This window comes from Poecile atricapillus, chromosome 32 (genome assembly GCF_030490865.1).
Source record: "Poecile atricapillus isolate bPoeAtr1 chromosome 32, bPoeAtr1.hap1, whole genome shotgun sequence".
Classification (NCBI taxonomy): domain Eukaryota; kingdom Metazoa; phylum Chordata; class Aves; order Passeriformes; family Paridae; genus Poecile; species Poecile atricapillus.
In genome coordinates this window covers 844474-862156 of record NC_081280.1, presented here as the reverse complement: position 1 = coordinate 862156, position 17683 = coordinate 844474, and the positions used below count along the sequence as shown (strand labels likewise).

At 49.9% G+C, this 17683-nt stretch overlaps 2 protein-coding genes across 2 annotated transcripts; one reads left to right on the top strand and one right to left on the bottom strand.

Annotated features, from left to right (window-relative positions):
• Positions 1 to 6391: 6391 nt before the first annotated feature.
• On the top strand, positions 6392 to 6975 carry NOP10 (NOP10 ribonucleoprotein). Its single transcript, XM_058860184.1, has 2 exons — positions 6392 to 6507; positions 6708 to 6975. The coding sequence occupies exons 1-2, from the start codon at positions 6454 to 6456 to the stop codon at positions 6846 to 6848; spliced, it is 195 nt and encodes a 64-aa protein (XP_058716167.1). The 5' UTR covers positions 6392 to 6453; the 3' UTR covers positions 6849 to 6975.
• Positions 6976 to 7691: 716 nt separating this feature from the next.
• On the bottom strand, positions 7692 to 17342 carry LOC131590139 (uncharacterized). The gene is made up of 6 exons (XM_058860040.1): positions 17330 to 17342; positions 12817 to 12869; positions 10112 to 10438; positions 9355 to 10028; positions 7839 to 7910; positions 7692 to 7746 (listed from the first exon to the last, which is right to left on the bottom strand). Exons 1-6 carry the CDS (start codon positions 17340 to 17342, stop codon positions 7692 to 7694), a joined length of 1194 nt encoding a protein of 397 aa, XP_058716023.1.
• Positions 17343 to 17683: the final 341 nt, after the last annotated feature.

Here is a 17683-nt window from a genome sequence, read left to right as displayed (position 1 = left end):
GGAAGATCTTGAAGAACAAGCTCTCTCAGAAGGGGAAATAATATATGTAGATGGCTCTTCCAGGTGTTTACATGGGAAAAGGATGTCAGGTTATGCAGTAGTTGATGGGAGAAACATGCAAAGGAAAATTACCCTCAAATTGGTCAGCTCAAACTTGTGAACTATATGCTCTAAAAAGAGCATTAGAACATTTAGCACATAAAAAGGGAACCATCTACACTGATTCAAGGTATGCCTTTGGAGTGGTACATACTTTTGGAAAAATCTGGGAGGAAAGAGGATTACTAAATTCAAAGGGAAAAGGATTGATACATGAAGGACTCATTTTAGAAGTTTTAGAAGCATTAAAACTGCCTGAAGAGATAGCAGTAGTACATGTTAGGGGTCACCAAAAAGGAATGACCTCAGAAATAAGAGGAAATAATTTGGCAGATCAAGAAGCTAAAGATGCAGCAGAACATGGGATCAAAAGAGTTCTGTTAATTCTAAGTCCGGACATGGAAAAATTGACAATTCCCAAATTCAGTGAAGCAGAAGAAAAGCAGTTAAACAAGATAGGGGGAAAACAGGATGAGAGTGGAAAATGGAGGCTCCCTGATGGAAGACAGTCACTTAATAAGTCACTTACTAGAAAAATACTAGAAGATATGCATCAAAAAACTCATTGGGGCACTCAAGCTTTGTGTGATCACTTTTTAAGGAATTATGGGTGTATTGGGATTTTTGGAGTGGCAAAACAAGTAACTGAAAGATGCATAACTTGCCAGAAAGTGAATAAAAAGGTAATGAGACAGATGACATTTGGAGGCCGTGAGTTAGCCCTCCGACCATTTCAAAGTATCCAAGTTGACTTCACTGAACTTCCCCAGGTACAAAGATGGAAATTTTTATTAGTCATAACAGATCATCTAACCCATTGGGTGGAAGCAATTCCTACTGTCAAGGCACAGCCAATGTAGTGTGTAAAACCCTTTTAGAACAAATCATTCCCAGATACGGGATGGTTAATAGAATAGACTCAGACAGAGGAACACATTTCACATCAAAAGTCTTGCAGCAAATAACTCAAGCCTTAGGAATAAAATGGGAACTACATACCCCATGGCATCCCCAGGTTCAGGTCGGGTAGAAAGAATGAATCAAACTCTAAAGAGAACTTTAACAAAATTAATAATCGAAACACAAATGTCATGGGTAAAATGCCTACCTCTGGCTTTATTGAGGGTTCGAACACAACCTCGATCAGATTTAGGAGTGTCACCCTATGAGATGATGTTTGGGTTACCCTTTCTCACCACCCAACATGAAACTGCTACCTATGAAGTCAGGGAGACAATTATCAAAGAATATGTGAAAACAATTGCAAAAACCCTTGAAAATTTGCGGTTAAAAGGGATAATCCCTCAAACCACACCTTTAGACTTTAAAATTCATTATATCCATCCAGGGGAATGGGTATTGGTAAAAGCATGGAAAGAACAATCCTTAACTCCACAATGGGAAGGTCCTTTTCAGGTACTGCTGACAACGGAGGCTGCAATCCGGAGCAGGGAACGAGGGTGGATCCACGCCAGCAGAATCAAAGGACCTGTGAAGAAACCTGAGGAGTGGATTGTAACTTCTGAACCAGGTGACACCAAATTGACTCTAAAGCGGGGACTGGGTGGTAATGAACTGGGAAAATCCACATGATCCAAGGAATGTACAGAGAATAGCACCTACCTGGGAAGGAAGGCCAAGCTTATACCAGTGGTTTCAAGTGCTGCCTGGACAAGCTTTAAAACATCTCAGGTACCCACCTTGGGACAGAATACTCCCACCTCAAACAGGGGGATCCAGACTGTTTCAAATTAAGAAATTCCCAAGTTCTGGCTCTTGCCTGTGAATTATACAAAGAGGAGGGAGAATTACAACTCCCATCAGTGCCATACCATATACCCTGTCTCAAACATCCTAGTACAAGACATGCTAGCTGAATTAAATGTAAGTATTTAAATTGTAAGAAAAATTGGTATTGTAGTACACGCAATTGTCTTTCTCTTTGCATGAAATGTAGAGTCCTAAATCAATCCCCTCTCCAGACTGAATTAAGAACAACTGAAATAATAACTTTGCTTTGTGGATGGGAATTATTAGTGCCTGTTGAGTGGGAAATACCTGAGGAACAGTGGGAAATTACAATTAAGAAATGCCAAAAGCTATTTGCCTGGAAACTGACAAAAAGGAGTTGATAAGGAAATAGAGGGCAAGACCGGGTTGGCCGCTGTAGTCGCCACCAAGAAGATACAATACACCTGCTATGGGTAGCAACCCCATAAGCATGGGAGGTGGGAATACAAGCCAAACCAGACCTCTGTTACTCCTTTTTTTGTCACTCATTTTTTGTCTTTTCTCTTTTGGAATACCAGCAAACACATGCCAGAAATGCTACCGAAATCTGTATATGCAAAGACACCGAGGTTCCTTTTTTGTCACTCATACCTGTAATCAACAGTCACTGTTATAAGCCATCCAAACTAGGTAACTGTATGCATAATGGGAAAAAATATTGGGTTACAGAAAATTTGGGAGCAGGTGGTAATAGGTTAGGAAGTGAATGTCCAAAAGGGGAGAGATGGATTTGTTTTATATATATTATTGGGAGCAAAACCCAAGATTTAGTAAAAGAACAACTGATAAGCAAAAAGGCAAAACCAGCACAATAATCTAATCCTGTGTCAGTTTCACTTCAAGATTTGTATACAAAACTGGAACAACAATTAGAAAAAGAAATAGATATCTCAAGACTGGGAAAAAAGCAGTTTGTGGTGTTAGGAGAGAGAATCAGTAAGGAACTTAACATCACTAACTGTTGGGTATGTGGAGGGGCTTTGACATGAGAAGAATGGCCATGGAAAGGCAGCAGCTTAGGTCCAATTGAACTCCTAAAATGGAACCAGACAATTACAAAGAGAGAAAACTGCCCTGAAGGGTGGATTTTAAGCTCAACAGTGATAGGGGAAGAATGTCTCTGGCGCACCGGGAGGAATTTCCTTAATCAAGTAGGAAATACTCCCTGTAAGAGATATAAAGTTAGTAATGGAACTTCCACATGGTGGATCCCAGAAGAACCAACTTGGTACTGGGCTCCCAGAAAAACAAAGGAAGGAGATTGCATATATAATAATGAAACTGTTTCAATGTAAGGATAAAGGCAAGAATCCTTCCTTTAGTATACCTGAAATCTCCAAACTCTGGGAGAACTTAAATCAACAGAAAATTGATTTTTGGAAAGCACCAGATGGCTTATTTTGGATATGTGGAAAAAGAGCATGCCCAAAACTCCCCCCACGATGGAAAGGGAGTTGTACTTTGGGAATTATACAGCCAGGATTTTTTCTTCTGCCAGGACCAAATGGAGACAAACTAGGAGTGCCAGTATATGAGGACCTAAAAAGAAGCAAAAGGGAGGAGATTGGAGGATTTCAAAAATGGGGAGATGAGAAATGGCCCCCTGAGCGCATATTGGAAACCTATGGGCCAGCCACCTGGGCACAAGATGGGAGTTGGGGATACCGAACCCCAATTTATATGCTAAATCGCATCATAAGACTCCAGGCAGTTGTAGAAGTAATAACAAATAAAACTGCTCGAGTAATAGAATTAATATCCACTCAGCAACGTCAAGCCAGAGCTGCAATATATCAGAATAGGTTGGCTTTAGACTATTTGTTAGCTGAAGAAGGGGGTGTTTGTGGGAAATTTAATACATCAGATTGTTGTTTAAAAATAGATGACAACGGGGATGCCGTTCTGGATATAGTCAATGATATCAGAAAAATAGCACATGTACCCGTTCAAAAACGGGACCCAATGCTAAAAAGCAGTTGGTGGGATAATCTCTTGGGAATAGAATGGTGGAAAAAGTTAGGCTTCTTCCTTTTGTGTGCTACAACTGGCTTGATATTTCCTCCTTGTTTAATCCCCTGCTTTATTCAGCTAATCACCAGAGTAGTTCAGAGTATGCAAGTGATAACAATGCCTATAGATCCAAACTTAACTACATCTAGAGCGGCACAAAAAATTATGGTGTTAAAGAAACAGAACAACATAGAAGATCCTCTTGAAGAAGCAAGATTAATTTGGGAAAAAAATGAGCAAATAATAAAGGCTAGAAGGCAAGAAATATTGCTCAAGCCAAATAATTCATGAAAAGAAAAAGGGGGGTTTTGTTGTAGATACATTTTATATTGTTGGCTTTTTGCAAATATTAAAATGAATGTTATGTGTATAAGAATGAGAAATGTTGTTGTATTAATCTAGTTTTCTTTATTTCTATTATTGATGAAATTTAGAAATAGTGGTATAATACATATATGTTAGGTTATGGCATAGTATTAAAATAAAAACTGCTTTTGTTTGTATAACCCAAAGACTGAGAAAAAAAAGAAATAGCTAGAGAACTCCTGCATTTGTAAACTATCTTATCCAGATGAAGACAGCAGTGACCAGAACTCTGAGGGGAGGAATTTATTGCATTCCTGGTATCAGAGAGTGTAAATCTCAATGGCTCCAAGAGGATTGATCTATTGGGAAGGGAGCAAGAGAAAACTAAACAGAAGAACACCAAAGATCCTAAGAAGAATGTATGAATATGTATGAGAATTTATGGATATGTAGCAGGGTTCTGTTTTTAAGGGACAATCCTTTGTTAGTGAGGTGAATGCAGAGACACCTGGCCGTATCTGTATACTTTACTTATTTTTTCTCCTAATTGTTTTTTTTAATTAAACTTTTAAATTCTATAAAAATTAAGCAAACCTCGTTTTTCACACAGTGGATATTTGATTCCTTGGGGCCCCACGGTGTCAGAATGGTGTTTTTGGTTGTGTGAGGTTCCGTGCTCTCAGCAATGGTCTCCTTGCTGCTGAGGTGTCACGATGGAGCCTTGGTCTCATGAGCTTCCTCAGTGTCACAATTGTTGGAGTCTGAAATACAGACTGTGTGCCCTTGTTTTTAATTTTTAGTTCTAAGATTCAAGAAAACACTGAATTTCATATAATATGAAATTCATGGGCATGTTTTCATGGTGATACATGAAAACAAATGTTAAAGTTAGATAGAAAAAGCTAAAAGTGTAGGTGTGTAGATTAGAAAGTTTCTTAAATCACTGGGTGAAAAAGTAGTTTAGAGAACAGGAGACAAGATGGAAGATTTAGGGTGTTGTCTCTTGTCCTTCTTCTTTCTTCTTCATCTTCTTCTCCAAGGGGTTTTTGGGTAGTAGTAAGGGATTGGATAGAAAATGCCGCAGTGCAGCACAGAGGTGATGGGTCATTGGGTCACTAAGAAAAATATTTGAGTTGGCATCTGTTAATTGGGTAAATGGACATATAAAAGACCTTGCAGAGGATCTTTGTGAGCCATTTTACCCTTTTCTATCATAGTGCACATAGCTCCTTGTACCTTGAAATGCTGATAAAATGGAAATTTTATTAAAATTTTATTTAAAATTGAAATGCTCTGTCCATGGAACAGCAGCAGAGAGCTGGGGCAGCAGGCTGCGTTTAAAAGAGTGTCACCAGCACGGGAAACATCAACCTGGGACATTTTCTTGAGAGCTGAGACATCAGGACAATCTTTTATACAGAACTGGACCACTGGGAAAGACGATGATCAATTTTCCTGGTCAGTTTTAAAAGGTTTAATAAAAAAGACAGTAAGGGACAAAGACAATAAATAAATTTTAAAGGGTTAAAAGGTTTTGGAAACACCCTTTAGATCCCATTTCTATTGCATCAACCTGATGGGAACTGACAGTGGTCAAAAAGAGATTTTTAGTGTGAAACTGAGTCACACAAAGTTCTCACTCTGGGCTGAGAAATAATTTTCCATCCCAAATCTCCCATTTTTAACCCCAAATCTCCCATTTTTAACCCCAAATCTCCCGTTTTTAACCCCAAATCTCCCGTTTTTCCTGGCCAAATCTCCCGGTTTTCCTGGCCAAAACTCCAGTTTTTAATCCCAAATCTCCCATTTTTCATCCCAAATCTTCTGTTTTTCATCCCAATCTCCCGTTTTCCATTCCAAAATCCCGTTCTTAATCCCAAATCTCCTGTTTTTAACCCCAAATATCCCATTTTTAATCCCAAATCTCCCATTTTTCATCCCAAATCTCTCGTTTTTCATCCCAAATCTCCCATTTTCCATCCCAAATCTCCCGTTTCTCATCCCAAATTTCCATTTTTCCTGGCCAAATCTCCCATTTTTTAACCCCAAATCTCCAGTTTTTAACCCCAAATCTCCCGTTTTTACCCCAATTTTCCCCCCTGCGCCCCATCCCATCCCCCTGGTTTAACCGTTATCCTCCGCTCATTTCCGGGACTACATTTCCCATCACCCCTCGCGCCCATTTCCGCTCTAAGCCCCGCCCCTCCCGTTTCCCCCCTCTCCATTTCCGGTCCCTCCGCCGCCGCCATGTTCCTGCAGTGCTACACCAACGAGCGCGGGGAGCGCGTTTACACCCTGCGGGTACGGGGCTGCGCCTCGCCGCGATTTCTGGGCTGTTCGGGGGTGTTTAGAGGGGATATTTAGAGGGGCTGGGGGTTTTTGGGTGTGCGGGGCGGCGGTTTGGGTGTGGTGAGGAGGGGGAAGTTTGGGGTGGTCTCGGTGTCTCCCTCACGCTCGGTCCCCTCAGGGAGTTTGGGGTGGTCTCGGTGTTTCCCTCACAGAAAGTGTCCCCGGACGGGATCCCCACACGCTCGGCACACCCCGCCCGCTTCTCCCCCGATGATAAATTCTCCCGGCATCGCCTGGCTCTGAAGCGACGGTTCGGGGTTCTGTTAACGCAGCGAGGCCGGACCCTGCTCTGAGGGACCCCAAAAAATCCCAGAGCCCCCGGGATGGAGCCGAAATGACCCCGAGAGAGATCCCGGAGTGACCCCGAGACCCCGAGAGAGACCCCCGGAGTGACCCCGAAATAAACCCGAGACCCCCGGAGTGACCCCGAAATAAACCCGAGACCCCCGGAGTGACCCCGAAATAAACCCGAGACCCCCGGAGTGACCCCGAAATAAACCCGAGACCCCCGGAGTGAACCCGAGAGCTCCGGAGTGACCCCAAAATGACCCCAAAATGACTCCAAGGCCCCCGGGATGACCCCGAGACCCCCAAAATGACCCCGGGAGTGACCCCGAGACCCTCAGGATGGCCCCGAAATTATTCCAGGACCCCCAAAATGACCCCGAGACCCCCAAAATGACCCCAAGGAGTGACCCCGAGACCCCCGAAATGACCCTGGAGTGACCCCAAGACCACCGGGATGGCCCTGAGACCCCCAAAATGACCCCAAAATGACTCCGAGACCTCCGGAGTGACCCCGAAATAAACCCGAGACCCCTGAAATTACTCCGAGACCCCCGGGATGGCTCTGAGACCCCCGGAGTGACCCCAAAATGACTCCGAGACCCCCAAAATGACCCCGAGACCCCCGGGAGTGACCCCCGGAGTGACCCCGTAACCCCCGAAGTGACCCCAAAATAACCCCAAGACCCCCGGAGTGACCCCAAAATGACTCCGAGACCCCCAAAATGACCCTAAAATGACCCCGAGACCCCCGAAATGACCCCAAAATGAACCTGAGACCCCCAAAATGACCCCGAAACCCCTGGAGTGACCCCGAAATGACCCCCAAGACCCCCGAAATGACCCCAAAACTACTCCAAGACCCCCAAAATGACCCCAAAATGACCCCGAGACCCCCAAAATGACCTTTGGAGTGACCCCAAGACCCCCAGAGTGACCCTGAGACCCCCGGGATGGCCCCGAGACCCCCGAAATGACCCTGAGACCCCCAAAATGACCCCGAGACCCCCGAAATTACCCCCGAAATGACCCCCAAGACCCCCAAAATGACCCCAAAATTACTCCGAGACCTCCGGAGTGACCCCAAAATGACTCCGAGACCCCTGGAGTGACCCTGAGACCCCCGGGATGGCCCCGAAATGACCCCGAGACCCCCGGAGTGACCCCAAGAGCTCTGGAATGACCCTGAAATGACTCCGAGACCCCCAAAATGACCACGAGACCCCCGGAGTGACCCCAAAATGACCCCCAAATGACTCCGAGACCCCCAAAATTACCTTGAGACCCCCAAAATGACCCCGAGACCCCCGGGAGTGACCCCCGAAGTGACCCCAAAATTACTCTGAGACCCCCAAAATTACCCCAAGACCCCCAAAATGACCCTGAGACCCCCGGAGTGACCCCGAGAGAGACCCCCGGAGTGACCCCGAGACCCCCGAAATGACCCCAAAATGACCCTGCGACCCCTGGAGTGACCCCAAAATGACCCTGAGACCCCCAAAATGACCCCGAAACCCCCGGAGTGACCCCGAAATGACCCCGAGACCCCCGAAATGACCCCCCAAGACCCCCGGAGTGACCCCAAAATGACCCTGAGACCCCCAAAATGACCCCGGGAGTGACCCCGAAATGACTTCGAGACCCCCTGAAATGACCCCGAGAGCTCTGGAGTGACCCCGAGACGCCCAAAATGACCCAGGGAGTGACCACGAAATGACTTCGAGACCCCCCCAAAATGACCCCCAAGAACCCCAAAATGACTCCGAGAGCCCCGGGAGTGACCCCAAGACCCCCAAAATGACCCTAAAATGACCCCGAGAACCCCGGAGTGACCCTGAGACCCCTGGGATGGCCCTGAGACCCCCGAAATGACCCCGAGATCCCCGGAGTGACCTTGAGAGAGACCCCCAGAGTGACCCCGAGACCCCCAAAATGACCCCGAGACCCCCGAAATGACACTGAGACCCCCAAAATGACACCGAGACCCCCAGGAGTGACACCGAGACCCCCGGAGTGACCCCGAGACCCCCGAAGTGATCCCCAAGATCCCCGGAGTGACCCCAAAATGACCCCGAGACCCCCGAAATGACCCCCAAGACCCCCAAAATGACCCCAGAATGGCCCCAAGACCCCCAAAATGACCCCGAGACCCCCGGGATGGTCCCGGGATGACCCCGAGACCCCCAGAGTGACCCCAAAATGACTCCGAGACCCCCAAAATGACCCCGAGATCCCCGGGATGGCCCCGGAGTGACCCCGAGACCCCCGAAGTGATCCCCAAGATCCCCGAAGTGACCCCAAAATGACCCCAGAATGGCCCCAAGACCCCCAAAATGACCCTGAGACCCCCGAAATGACCCCGGCAGTGACCCTGAGACCCCCAAAATGACCCCAGAATGGCCCCAAGACCCCCAAAATGACCCCAAGACCCCCGGGGTGACCCTGAAATGATTCCGAGACGCCCAGAGTGACCCAGAAATGATTCTGAGACCCCCGAAATTACCCCAAAATGACCCCCAGAATGACCCCGAGACCCCCGGGGTGACCCCAAAATGACCCCGAGACCCCCAGAGTGACCCCGGGAGTGAACCTGAGACCCCCAGAATGGCCCCAAGACCCCCAAAATGACCCTGAGACCCCCGGGGTGACCCCGAAATGACTCCGAGACCCCCGGAGTGACCCTGAGACCCCCAAAATGACCCCAGAATGGCCCCAAGACCCCCAAAATGACCCCGAGACCCCCGAAATGACCCCGGGAGTGACCCTGAGACCCCCAAAATGACCCCCAATCCCCCGGGGTGACCCCAAAATGACCCCGAGAACCCCGGGGTGACCCTGAAATGACCCCGAGATCCCCGAAATGACCCCGGGAGTGACCCTGAGACCCCCAAAATGACCCCGAGACCCCCGGGGTGACCCCGAAATGACCCCGAGACCCCCGGAGTGACCCCAAAATGACCCTGAGACCCCCGGGATGGCCCTGAAATGACCCCGAGACCCCCGGGAGTGACCCCGGGATGGTCCCGGGATGACCCCAAAATGACCCCGAGACCCCCAAAATGACCCCAAAATGACCCCGACACCCCAAGGAGTGACCCCGAGACCACTGGGATGGCTCCGAGACGCCCAAAATGACCCCAAAATGACTCCGAGACCCCCGGAGTGAACCCGAGACCCCCGGGAGTGACCTCCGGAGTGAACCCAAGATCCCCAAAATGACCCCAAAATTACTCTGAGACCCCCGGGAGTGACCCCAAAATGATCCCGAGACCCCCGAAATGACCCCAAGACCCCCAAAATGACCCCGAGACCCCCGGAGTGACCCCTGGGATGGCCCCAAAATGACCCTGAGACCCCCGAAATGACCCTGAGACCCCCGGGATTGCCCCAAGACCCCCGAAATGACCCAGGGAGTGACCCCGAAATTACTTCGAGACCCCCCAAAATGACCCCCAAGAACCCCAAAATGACTCCGAGACCCCCGGAAGTGACCCTGAGACCCCCGGAGTGACCCTGAGACCCCCGAAATGACCCCGAGGGACCCCGAGACCCCCAAAATGACCCCGGGAGTGACCCCCAAAATGACCCCAAAATGACCCTGAGACCCCCAAAATTACCCCCGAAATGACCCCCAAGACCCCCAAAATGACCCCAGAATGGCCCCAAGACCCCCAAAATGACCCCGAGACCCCCGGGGTGACCCCAAAATGACTCTGAGACCCCCGGAGTGACCCCGAGAGAGACCCCCGGAGTGACCCTGAGACCCCCAAAATGACCCCGAGACCCCCAGGAGTGACCCCGAGACCCCCAAAATGACCCCAAAATTACCCCGAGACCCCCGGGATAGTCCCGAGACCCCCAAAATGACCCCGGGAGTGACCCTGAGACCCCCAAAATGACCCCAGAATGGCCCCAAGACCCCTGGGGTGACCCAAAAATGACCCCGAGACCCCCGGAGTGACCCCGGGAGTGACCCTGAGACCCCCAAAATGACCCCAGAATGGCCCCAAGACCCCCAAAATGACCCCGAGACCCCTGAAATGACCCCGGGAGTGACCCTGAGACCCCCAAAATGACCCCCAAACCCCCGGGGTGACCCCAGAATGACCCCGAGACCCCTGGAGTGACCCCAGGAGTGACCCTGAGACCCCCAAAATGACCCCCAAACCCCCGTAGTGACTCCGAAATGACTCCGAGACCCCCGGAGTGACCCCGAGACCCCCGAAGTGATCCCCGAGAGCCCCGGGGTGACCCCGAAATGACCCCGAGACCCCCAGGATGGCCCCGAGATCCCCAGGATGGCCCCGGAGTGACCCTGAGACCCCCGAAGTGATCCCCAAGATCCCTGAAGTGACCCCAAAATGACCCCAGAATGGCCCCAAGACCCCCAAAATGACCCCGAGACCCCCGGGGTGACCCCAAAATGACTCTGAGACCCCCGGAGTGACCCCGAGAGAGACCCCCGGAGTGACCCTGAGACCCCCAAAATGACCCCGAGACCCCCAGGAGTGACCCCGAGACCCCCAAAATGACCCCAAAATTACCCCGAGACCCCCGGGATAGTCCCGAGACCCCCAAAATGACCCCGGGAGTGACCCTGAGACCCCCAAAATGACCCCAGAATGGCCCCAAGACCCCTGGGGTGACCCAAAAATGACCCCGAGACCCCCGGAGTGACCCCGGGAGTGACCCTGAGACCCCCAAAATGACCCCAGAATGGCCCCAAGACCCCCAAAATGACCCCGAGACCCCTGAAATGACCCCGGGAGTGACCCTGAGACCCCCAAAATGACCCCCAAACCCCCGGGGTGACCCCAGAATGACCCCGAGACCCCTGGAGTGACCCCAGGAGTGACCCTGAGACCCCCAAAATGACCCCCAAACCCCCGTAGTGACTCCGAAATGACTCCGAGACCCCCGGAGTGACCCCGAGACCCCCGAAGTGATCCCCGAGAGCCCCGGGGTGACCCCGAAATGACCCCGAGACCCCCAGGATGGCCCCGAGATCCCCAGGATGGCCCCGGAGTGACCCTGAGACCCCCGAAGTGATCCCCAAGATCCCTGAAGTGACCCCAAAATGACCCCAGAATGGCCCCAAGACCCCCAAAATGACCCCAAGACCCCCGGGGTGACCCCAAAATGACTCTAAGACCCCCAGAGTGACCCCGAGAGAGACCCCCGGAGTGACCCTGAGACCCCCAAAATGACCCCGAGACCCCCAGGAGTGACCCCGAGACCCCCAAAATGACCCCAAAATTACCCCGAGACCCCCGGGATAGTCCCGAGACCCCCAAAATGACCCCGGGAGTGACCCTGAGACCCCCAAAATGACCCCAGAATGGCCCCAAGACCCCTGGGGTGACCCAAAAATGACCCCGAGACCCCCGGAGTGACCCCGGGAGTGACCCTGAGACCCCCAAAATGACCCCAGAATGGCCCCAAGACCCCCAAAATGACCCCGAGACCCCTGAAATGACCCCGGGAGTGACCCTGAGACCCCCAAAATGACCCCCAAACCCCCGGGGTGACCCCAGAATGACCCCGAGACCCCTGGAGTGACCCCAGGAGTGACCCTGAGACCCCCAAAATGACCCCCAAACCCCCGTAGTGACTCCGAAATGACTCCGAGACCCCCGGAGTGACCCCGAGACCCCCGAAGTGATCCCCGAGAGCCCCGGGGTGACCCCGAAATGACCCCGAGACCCCCAGGATGGCCCCGAGATCCCCAGGATGGCCCCGGAGTGACCCCGAGACCCCCGAAGTGATCCCCAAGATCCCTGAAGTGACCCCAAAATGACCCCAGAATGGCCCCAAGACCCCCAAAATGACCCCAAGACCCCCGGGGTGACCCCAAAATGACTCTAAGACCCCCAGAGTGACCCCGAGAGAGACCCCCGGAGTGACCCTGAGACCCCCAAAATGACCCCGAGACCCCCAGGAGTGACCCCGAGACCCCCAAAATGACCCTGAAATTACCCCGAGACCCCCGGGATAGTCCCGAGACCCCCAAAATGACCCCGGGAGTGACCCTGAGAACCCCAAAATGACCGCAGAATGGCCCCAAGACCCCCAAAATGACCCCGAGACCCCCGAAATGACCCCGGGAGTGACCCTGAGACCCCCAAAATGACCCCGAGACCCCCAAAATGACCCCAGAATGGCCCCAAGACCCCTGGGGTGACCCTGAAATGACTCCGAGACCCCCGGAGTGACCCCGGGAGTGACCCTGAGACCCCCAAAATGACCCCAGGACTGACCTTGAGACCCCCAAAATGACCCCAGAATGGCCCCAAGACCCCCAAAATGACCCCGAGACCCCTGGAGTGACCCCAAAATGACTCCAAGACCCCCGGGGTGACCCTGAGACCCCCAGGATGGCCCCGAGACCCCCAAAATGACCCCGAAATGACCCCGAGACCCCCGGAGTGACCCCGAGACCCCCAAAATGACCCCAAAATGACCCCGAGACCCCCAAAATTACCCCCGAAATGACCCCCAAGACCCCCAAAATGACCCCAGAATGGCCCCAAGACCCCCAAAATGACCCCGAGACCCCCCAGAGTGACCCCGAAATGACTCTGAGACCCCCGGAGTGACCCCGAGACCCCCAAAATGACCCCAGAATGGCCCCAAGACCCCCAAAATGACCCTGAGACCCCCGGGAGTGACCCCGAAATGACCCTGAGACCCCCGGAGTGACCCCGAGACCCCCGAAATGATCCCAAAATGACCCCGAGAGGAGGAGGAAGACGAAGGAGGCTCCGCAATCAGGAAATCCCCGCGTGGCCGAGCTCTGCCCAAGGATGAAATGTGGGTTTTAAAGAGGAGGAAAATTGAAATATTCAAACCTGGCCTGGCCCAGGAGCTCCCAGTTCCGCTGCACAAAGAAATTCCGAGTTTTTGCTCCGGTTTTGGGGCACTTTTGGGTCTGGAGAGGGAATTGAGGGAATTTGGAGAATTTTAGGAGGAAATTTGGGGGAGCTGGGTGTTGGGTTTGGGTGTTTTTTGGGGGGTTTTAAGGTCTTTGGGGGGTTTGGGGTTTTTTTGGATTTTTTCTGTTCTTTGGGGCTTTTTTTTTTCTGTTCTTTTGGGGCTTTTTCTGTTCTTTGGGTGGGTTTTAGGGATTCTGTGCGACAATTTGGGGGTTTTTGGGGGGTTTTGGGGGTTTTTGGGGGTTTTTTGGGATTTTTTGGGATTTTTTGGGATTTTTGGGGTTTTTTTTGGGGGGGTTTTGGGGTTTTTTTGGGGGGTTTTGGGGATTTTTTGGGGGATTTTTGGGTTTTTTTGAGGGATTTTTGGGGTTTTTTTTAGGGAGGTTTTGGGTTTTTTTGGGGGATTTTTGGGATTTTTTTGGGATTTTTGGGGGGTTTTTTGGGGGGGTTTTGGGGTTTTTTGGGGGGGAATTTTTGGGTTTTTTGGGGGGATTTTTGGGGGTTTTTTTAGGGAGGTTTTAGGGGTTTTTTGGGGTTTTTGTTTTTTGGGGATTTTTTGGGATTTTTGGGGGGTTTTTTGGGGGTTTTTTTGGAGGGTTTTGGGGTTTTTTTGGGGGGTTTTGGGGTTTTTGGGGTTTTTTTGGGGGGGGTTTTGGGGTTTTTTTGGGATTTTTGGGGGGTTTTTTTGGGGGGTTTTGGGGTTTTTTGGGGTTTTTTTGGGGGGGTTTTGGGATTTTTTGGGTTTTTTGGGGGGTTTTGGGGTTTTTGGGGTTTTATGGGGGGGTTTTTGTTTTTTGGGGATTTTTTGGGATTTTTGGGGGGTTTTTTGGGGGTTTTTTGGAGGGTTTTGGGGTTTTTTTGGGGGGGTTTTGGGGATCTTTTGGGGGTTTTTAGGGGGTTTTTTTGGGGGGTTTTGGGGTTTTTGGGGTTTTTTTGGGGGGGGTTTTGGGGTTTTTTTGGGGGGTTTTGGGTATTTTTGGGGGGGTTTTTTGGGGGGGTTTTGGGGTTTTTGGGGTTTTTTGGGGGGGGGTTGGGATTTTTTGGGATTTTTGGGGGGTTTTTTTGGGGGGGATTTGGGATTTTTGGGGTTTCTTTTAGGGAGGTTTTAGGGGTTTTTTGGGTATTTGGGGTTTCTGGGGATTTTTGTTTTTTGGGTTTTTTTTTCGGTTTTTTGGGGTTTTTTTGGGTTTTTTTGGGGGGGGTTTTGGGATTTTTTTGGGGTTTTTTTGGGGGGTTTTGGGGTTTTTTGGGTTTTTTTGGGGGGTTTTGGGGATTTTTTGGGGATTTTTGGGGGGTTTTTTTAGGGGGGTTTTGGGATTTTTGGGTTTTTTGGGGGGATTTTTGGGGTTTCTTTTAGGGAGGTTTTAGAAGTTTTTTGGGTATTTGGGGTTTTTGGGGATTTTTGTTTTTTGGGGTTTTTTTGGGGGGGTTTTGGGGTTTTTTTGGGGGGGTTTTAGGGTTTTTTTGGAGGGGTTTTGGGGGGGTTTTTAAGGTTTTTGGGGGGTTTTGGGGTTTTTTGGGGGGGGTTGGGATTTTTTGGGATTTTTGGGGTTTTTGGGGTTTCTTTTGGGGGGGGTTTAGGGGTTTTTTGGGTTTTTGGGGTTTTTTGGGGTTTTTGTTTTTTGGGGGTTTTGGGGGGTTTTTTGGGGTTTTTTTGGGGGTTTGGGATTTTTTGGGATTTTTGGGTTTTTTTTTGGGGGGGGGTTAGGGGTTTTTTGGGTTTTTGGGGTTTTTTTTGGGTTTTTCTGGGGTTTTTTGGGTTTTTTGGGGGTTTTTTGGGGTTTTTTTGGGGGGGTTGGGACTTTTTGGGTTTTTTGGGGTTTTTTTTTGGGGGGGGTTTAGGGGTTTTTTGGGTTTTTGGGGTCTTTTGGGGGTTTTGTTTTTGGGGTTTTTTTTGGGGTTTTTCTGGGGTTTTTTGGGGATTTTTGGGGGTTTTTTGGGGGGTTTTGGGGTTTTTTGGGGGGGTTGGGACTTTTTGGGATTTTGGGGAGATTTTTGGGGTTTTTTTTAGGGAGGTTTTAGGGGTTTTTTGGGTTTTTGGGGTCTTTTGGGGGTTTTGTTTTTTGGGGTTTTTTTGGGGTTTTTTTGGGGGGTTTTGGGTTTTTTTGGGGGGGTTTAGGGTTTTTTTGGAGGGTTTTTGGGTGTTTTTTGGGGGTTTTTAAGGTCTTTGGGGGGTTTTGGGGTTTTTTTGGATTTTTTTCTGTTCTTTGGGGCTTTTTTTGGTTTTTGGGGGGGTTTTGAGGGTTTTTTGGGGGGGGTTGGGGATTTTTGGGTTTCTTTGCGTTTTTTGAGGGGGTTTGGGGTTATTTGGGGGGTTTTTGGGGTTTTTTTTTTGGTTTTTTGGGGGTTTTTTTGGTTCTTTGGGTTTTTTTAGAGATTTTTGGGGTTTTTTTGTTTGTTTTTGGGGGTTTTTTGGGGGGGGTTTGGGGAGTTTTTTGGGGATTTTTTGGTTTTTTGGGGTTTTTTGGGGTTTTTGGGGTTTTTTTGTTTTTTGGGGATTTTTGGGGTTTTTTTTGGGTTTTTGGGTTTTTTGGGCGTTTTTTGGGGGGGTTTTCTGGGGTTTTTAAGGGTTTTTTTGGGTTTTTTGTGGTTTCCTGGGTTTTCGGGGGTTTTTGGGGTTTTGGGGGTTTTTTGGGGGGTTTTGGGTTTTTTGGGTTTTTTTGGGGGGCTTTTTGGGTTTTTGGGGTTTTTTGGGGGGGTTTTGTGGGGTTTTTTTTGTTTTCTGGGGTTTTTTGGGGGTTTCTTAGGAGTTTTTTGGGGTTTTGGGGGTTTTTTGGGGTTTTTTTGTTGTTTTGGGGGGGGTTTTGCGTTTTTTTGGGGGGTTTTGGGTTGTTTGGGGGTTTGGGGGGTTTTTTGGGTTTTTTGGATTTTTTTGGGTTTTTTTTTGTTTTCTGGGTTTTTGGGGGGTGTTTGGGGGGGGTTGGGTTTTTTTTGGGTTTTTTTGGTTTTTTGGGGTTTTTTTAAGTTATTTTTTTTGTTTGGGGTTTTTTTTGGGGGGGTTGGGTTTTTTTGGGATTTTCTGGGGTTTTTTTGGGGTTTTTTGGTTTTTTATTGTTTTTGGGGGGGGTTGGGTTTTTTGGGTTGTTTTTGGTTTTTTGGTGTTTTTTTGTTGGGTTTTTTTGGAGTTTTTTGGGGTTTTTTTGTTTCTGTTTTTGCGGTTTTGGGGGGGGTTGGGGTTTTTTGGGTTTTTTTGGGGTTTTTTGTGTTCTTTGGGTTTTTTGGCGGTTTTTTGGGGTTTTTTTGGGGGGCTTTTTGGGGGTTTCGGGGGTTTTTGTTTTTTGGGGGTTTTTTAGGTTTTTTGGCTTTTTGGGGTTTTTTGGGGTTTTTTTGGGTTATTGGGGGTTTTGGGGGGGTTTTTGGGGTATTTTGGGTTTTTTGGGGGGTTTTTTGGGGTTTTTGGGGGTTTTTTTGTTTTTTGGGTTTTTGGGGGGTTTTCTGGGGTTTTTTGGGTTTTTTTTGTTTTTGTTTTTTGTTTTCTTGAGGTTTTCTGTGTTTTTGGGGGGTTTTGGGGTTTTTTTTGGGTTGTTTTTGAAGGTTTTTTGTGGTATTTTTGTTACCGGAGCGCTTCATGAGGGCGATGAGGGAGGAGGAAGGCCCGGCCGGGCTGAGGCGGGGGCTGAAGTCCCGGTTTTACCTGCGCTCCGTGCGGGCCCCAAAGCAAATCCGCGTGGTTTGGGGGTGGCTGTGGGTCCGAGGAGGCGCTCGGGGGTCCCGGGGAGGGTCCCGGGTGGATCCCGGTGGATCCCGGTGGATCCCGGGTGGATCCCGGGTGGATCCCGGCGGATCCCGGGGGGTCCCGGGGGTCGCGGCCCTCAGGGTGGGGGGTCCCGGGGGCTCTGAGGGGCGCGGGGCATGACGGGAACTGTAGTCTGAAATCACCCCTAGGCTCCGCCCCCAAACACCGAGCCTGG

Excerpts from the sequence above, each read along its gene's own strand:
- NOP10 (XM_058860184.1), top strand. The coding sequence starts at position 6,454 with ATGTTCCTGCAGTGCTACACCAACGAGCGCGGGGAGCGCGTTTACACC. Across the intron at positions 6,508-6,707 it reads AGCGCGTTTACACCCTGCGG|AAAGTGTCCCCGGACGGGAT; the intron begins GTACGGGGCTGC and ends TTTCCCTCACAG.
- LOC131590139 (XM_058860040.1), bottom strand. Across the intron at positions 7,911-9,354 it reads GTCTCGGGGTCATTCTGGGG|GTCTCGGAGTAATTTTGGGG; the intron begins GTCATTTTGGGG and ends GTCACTCCGGAG. Across the intron at positions 7,747-7,838 it reads GTAATTTCGGGGGTCTCGGG|GTCATTTTGGGGGTCTCGGG; the intron begins GTCATTTTGGGG and ends GTCACTCCAAAG.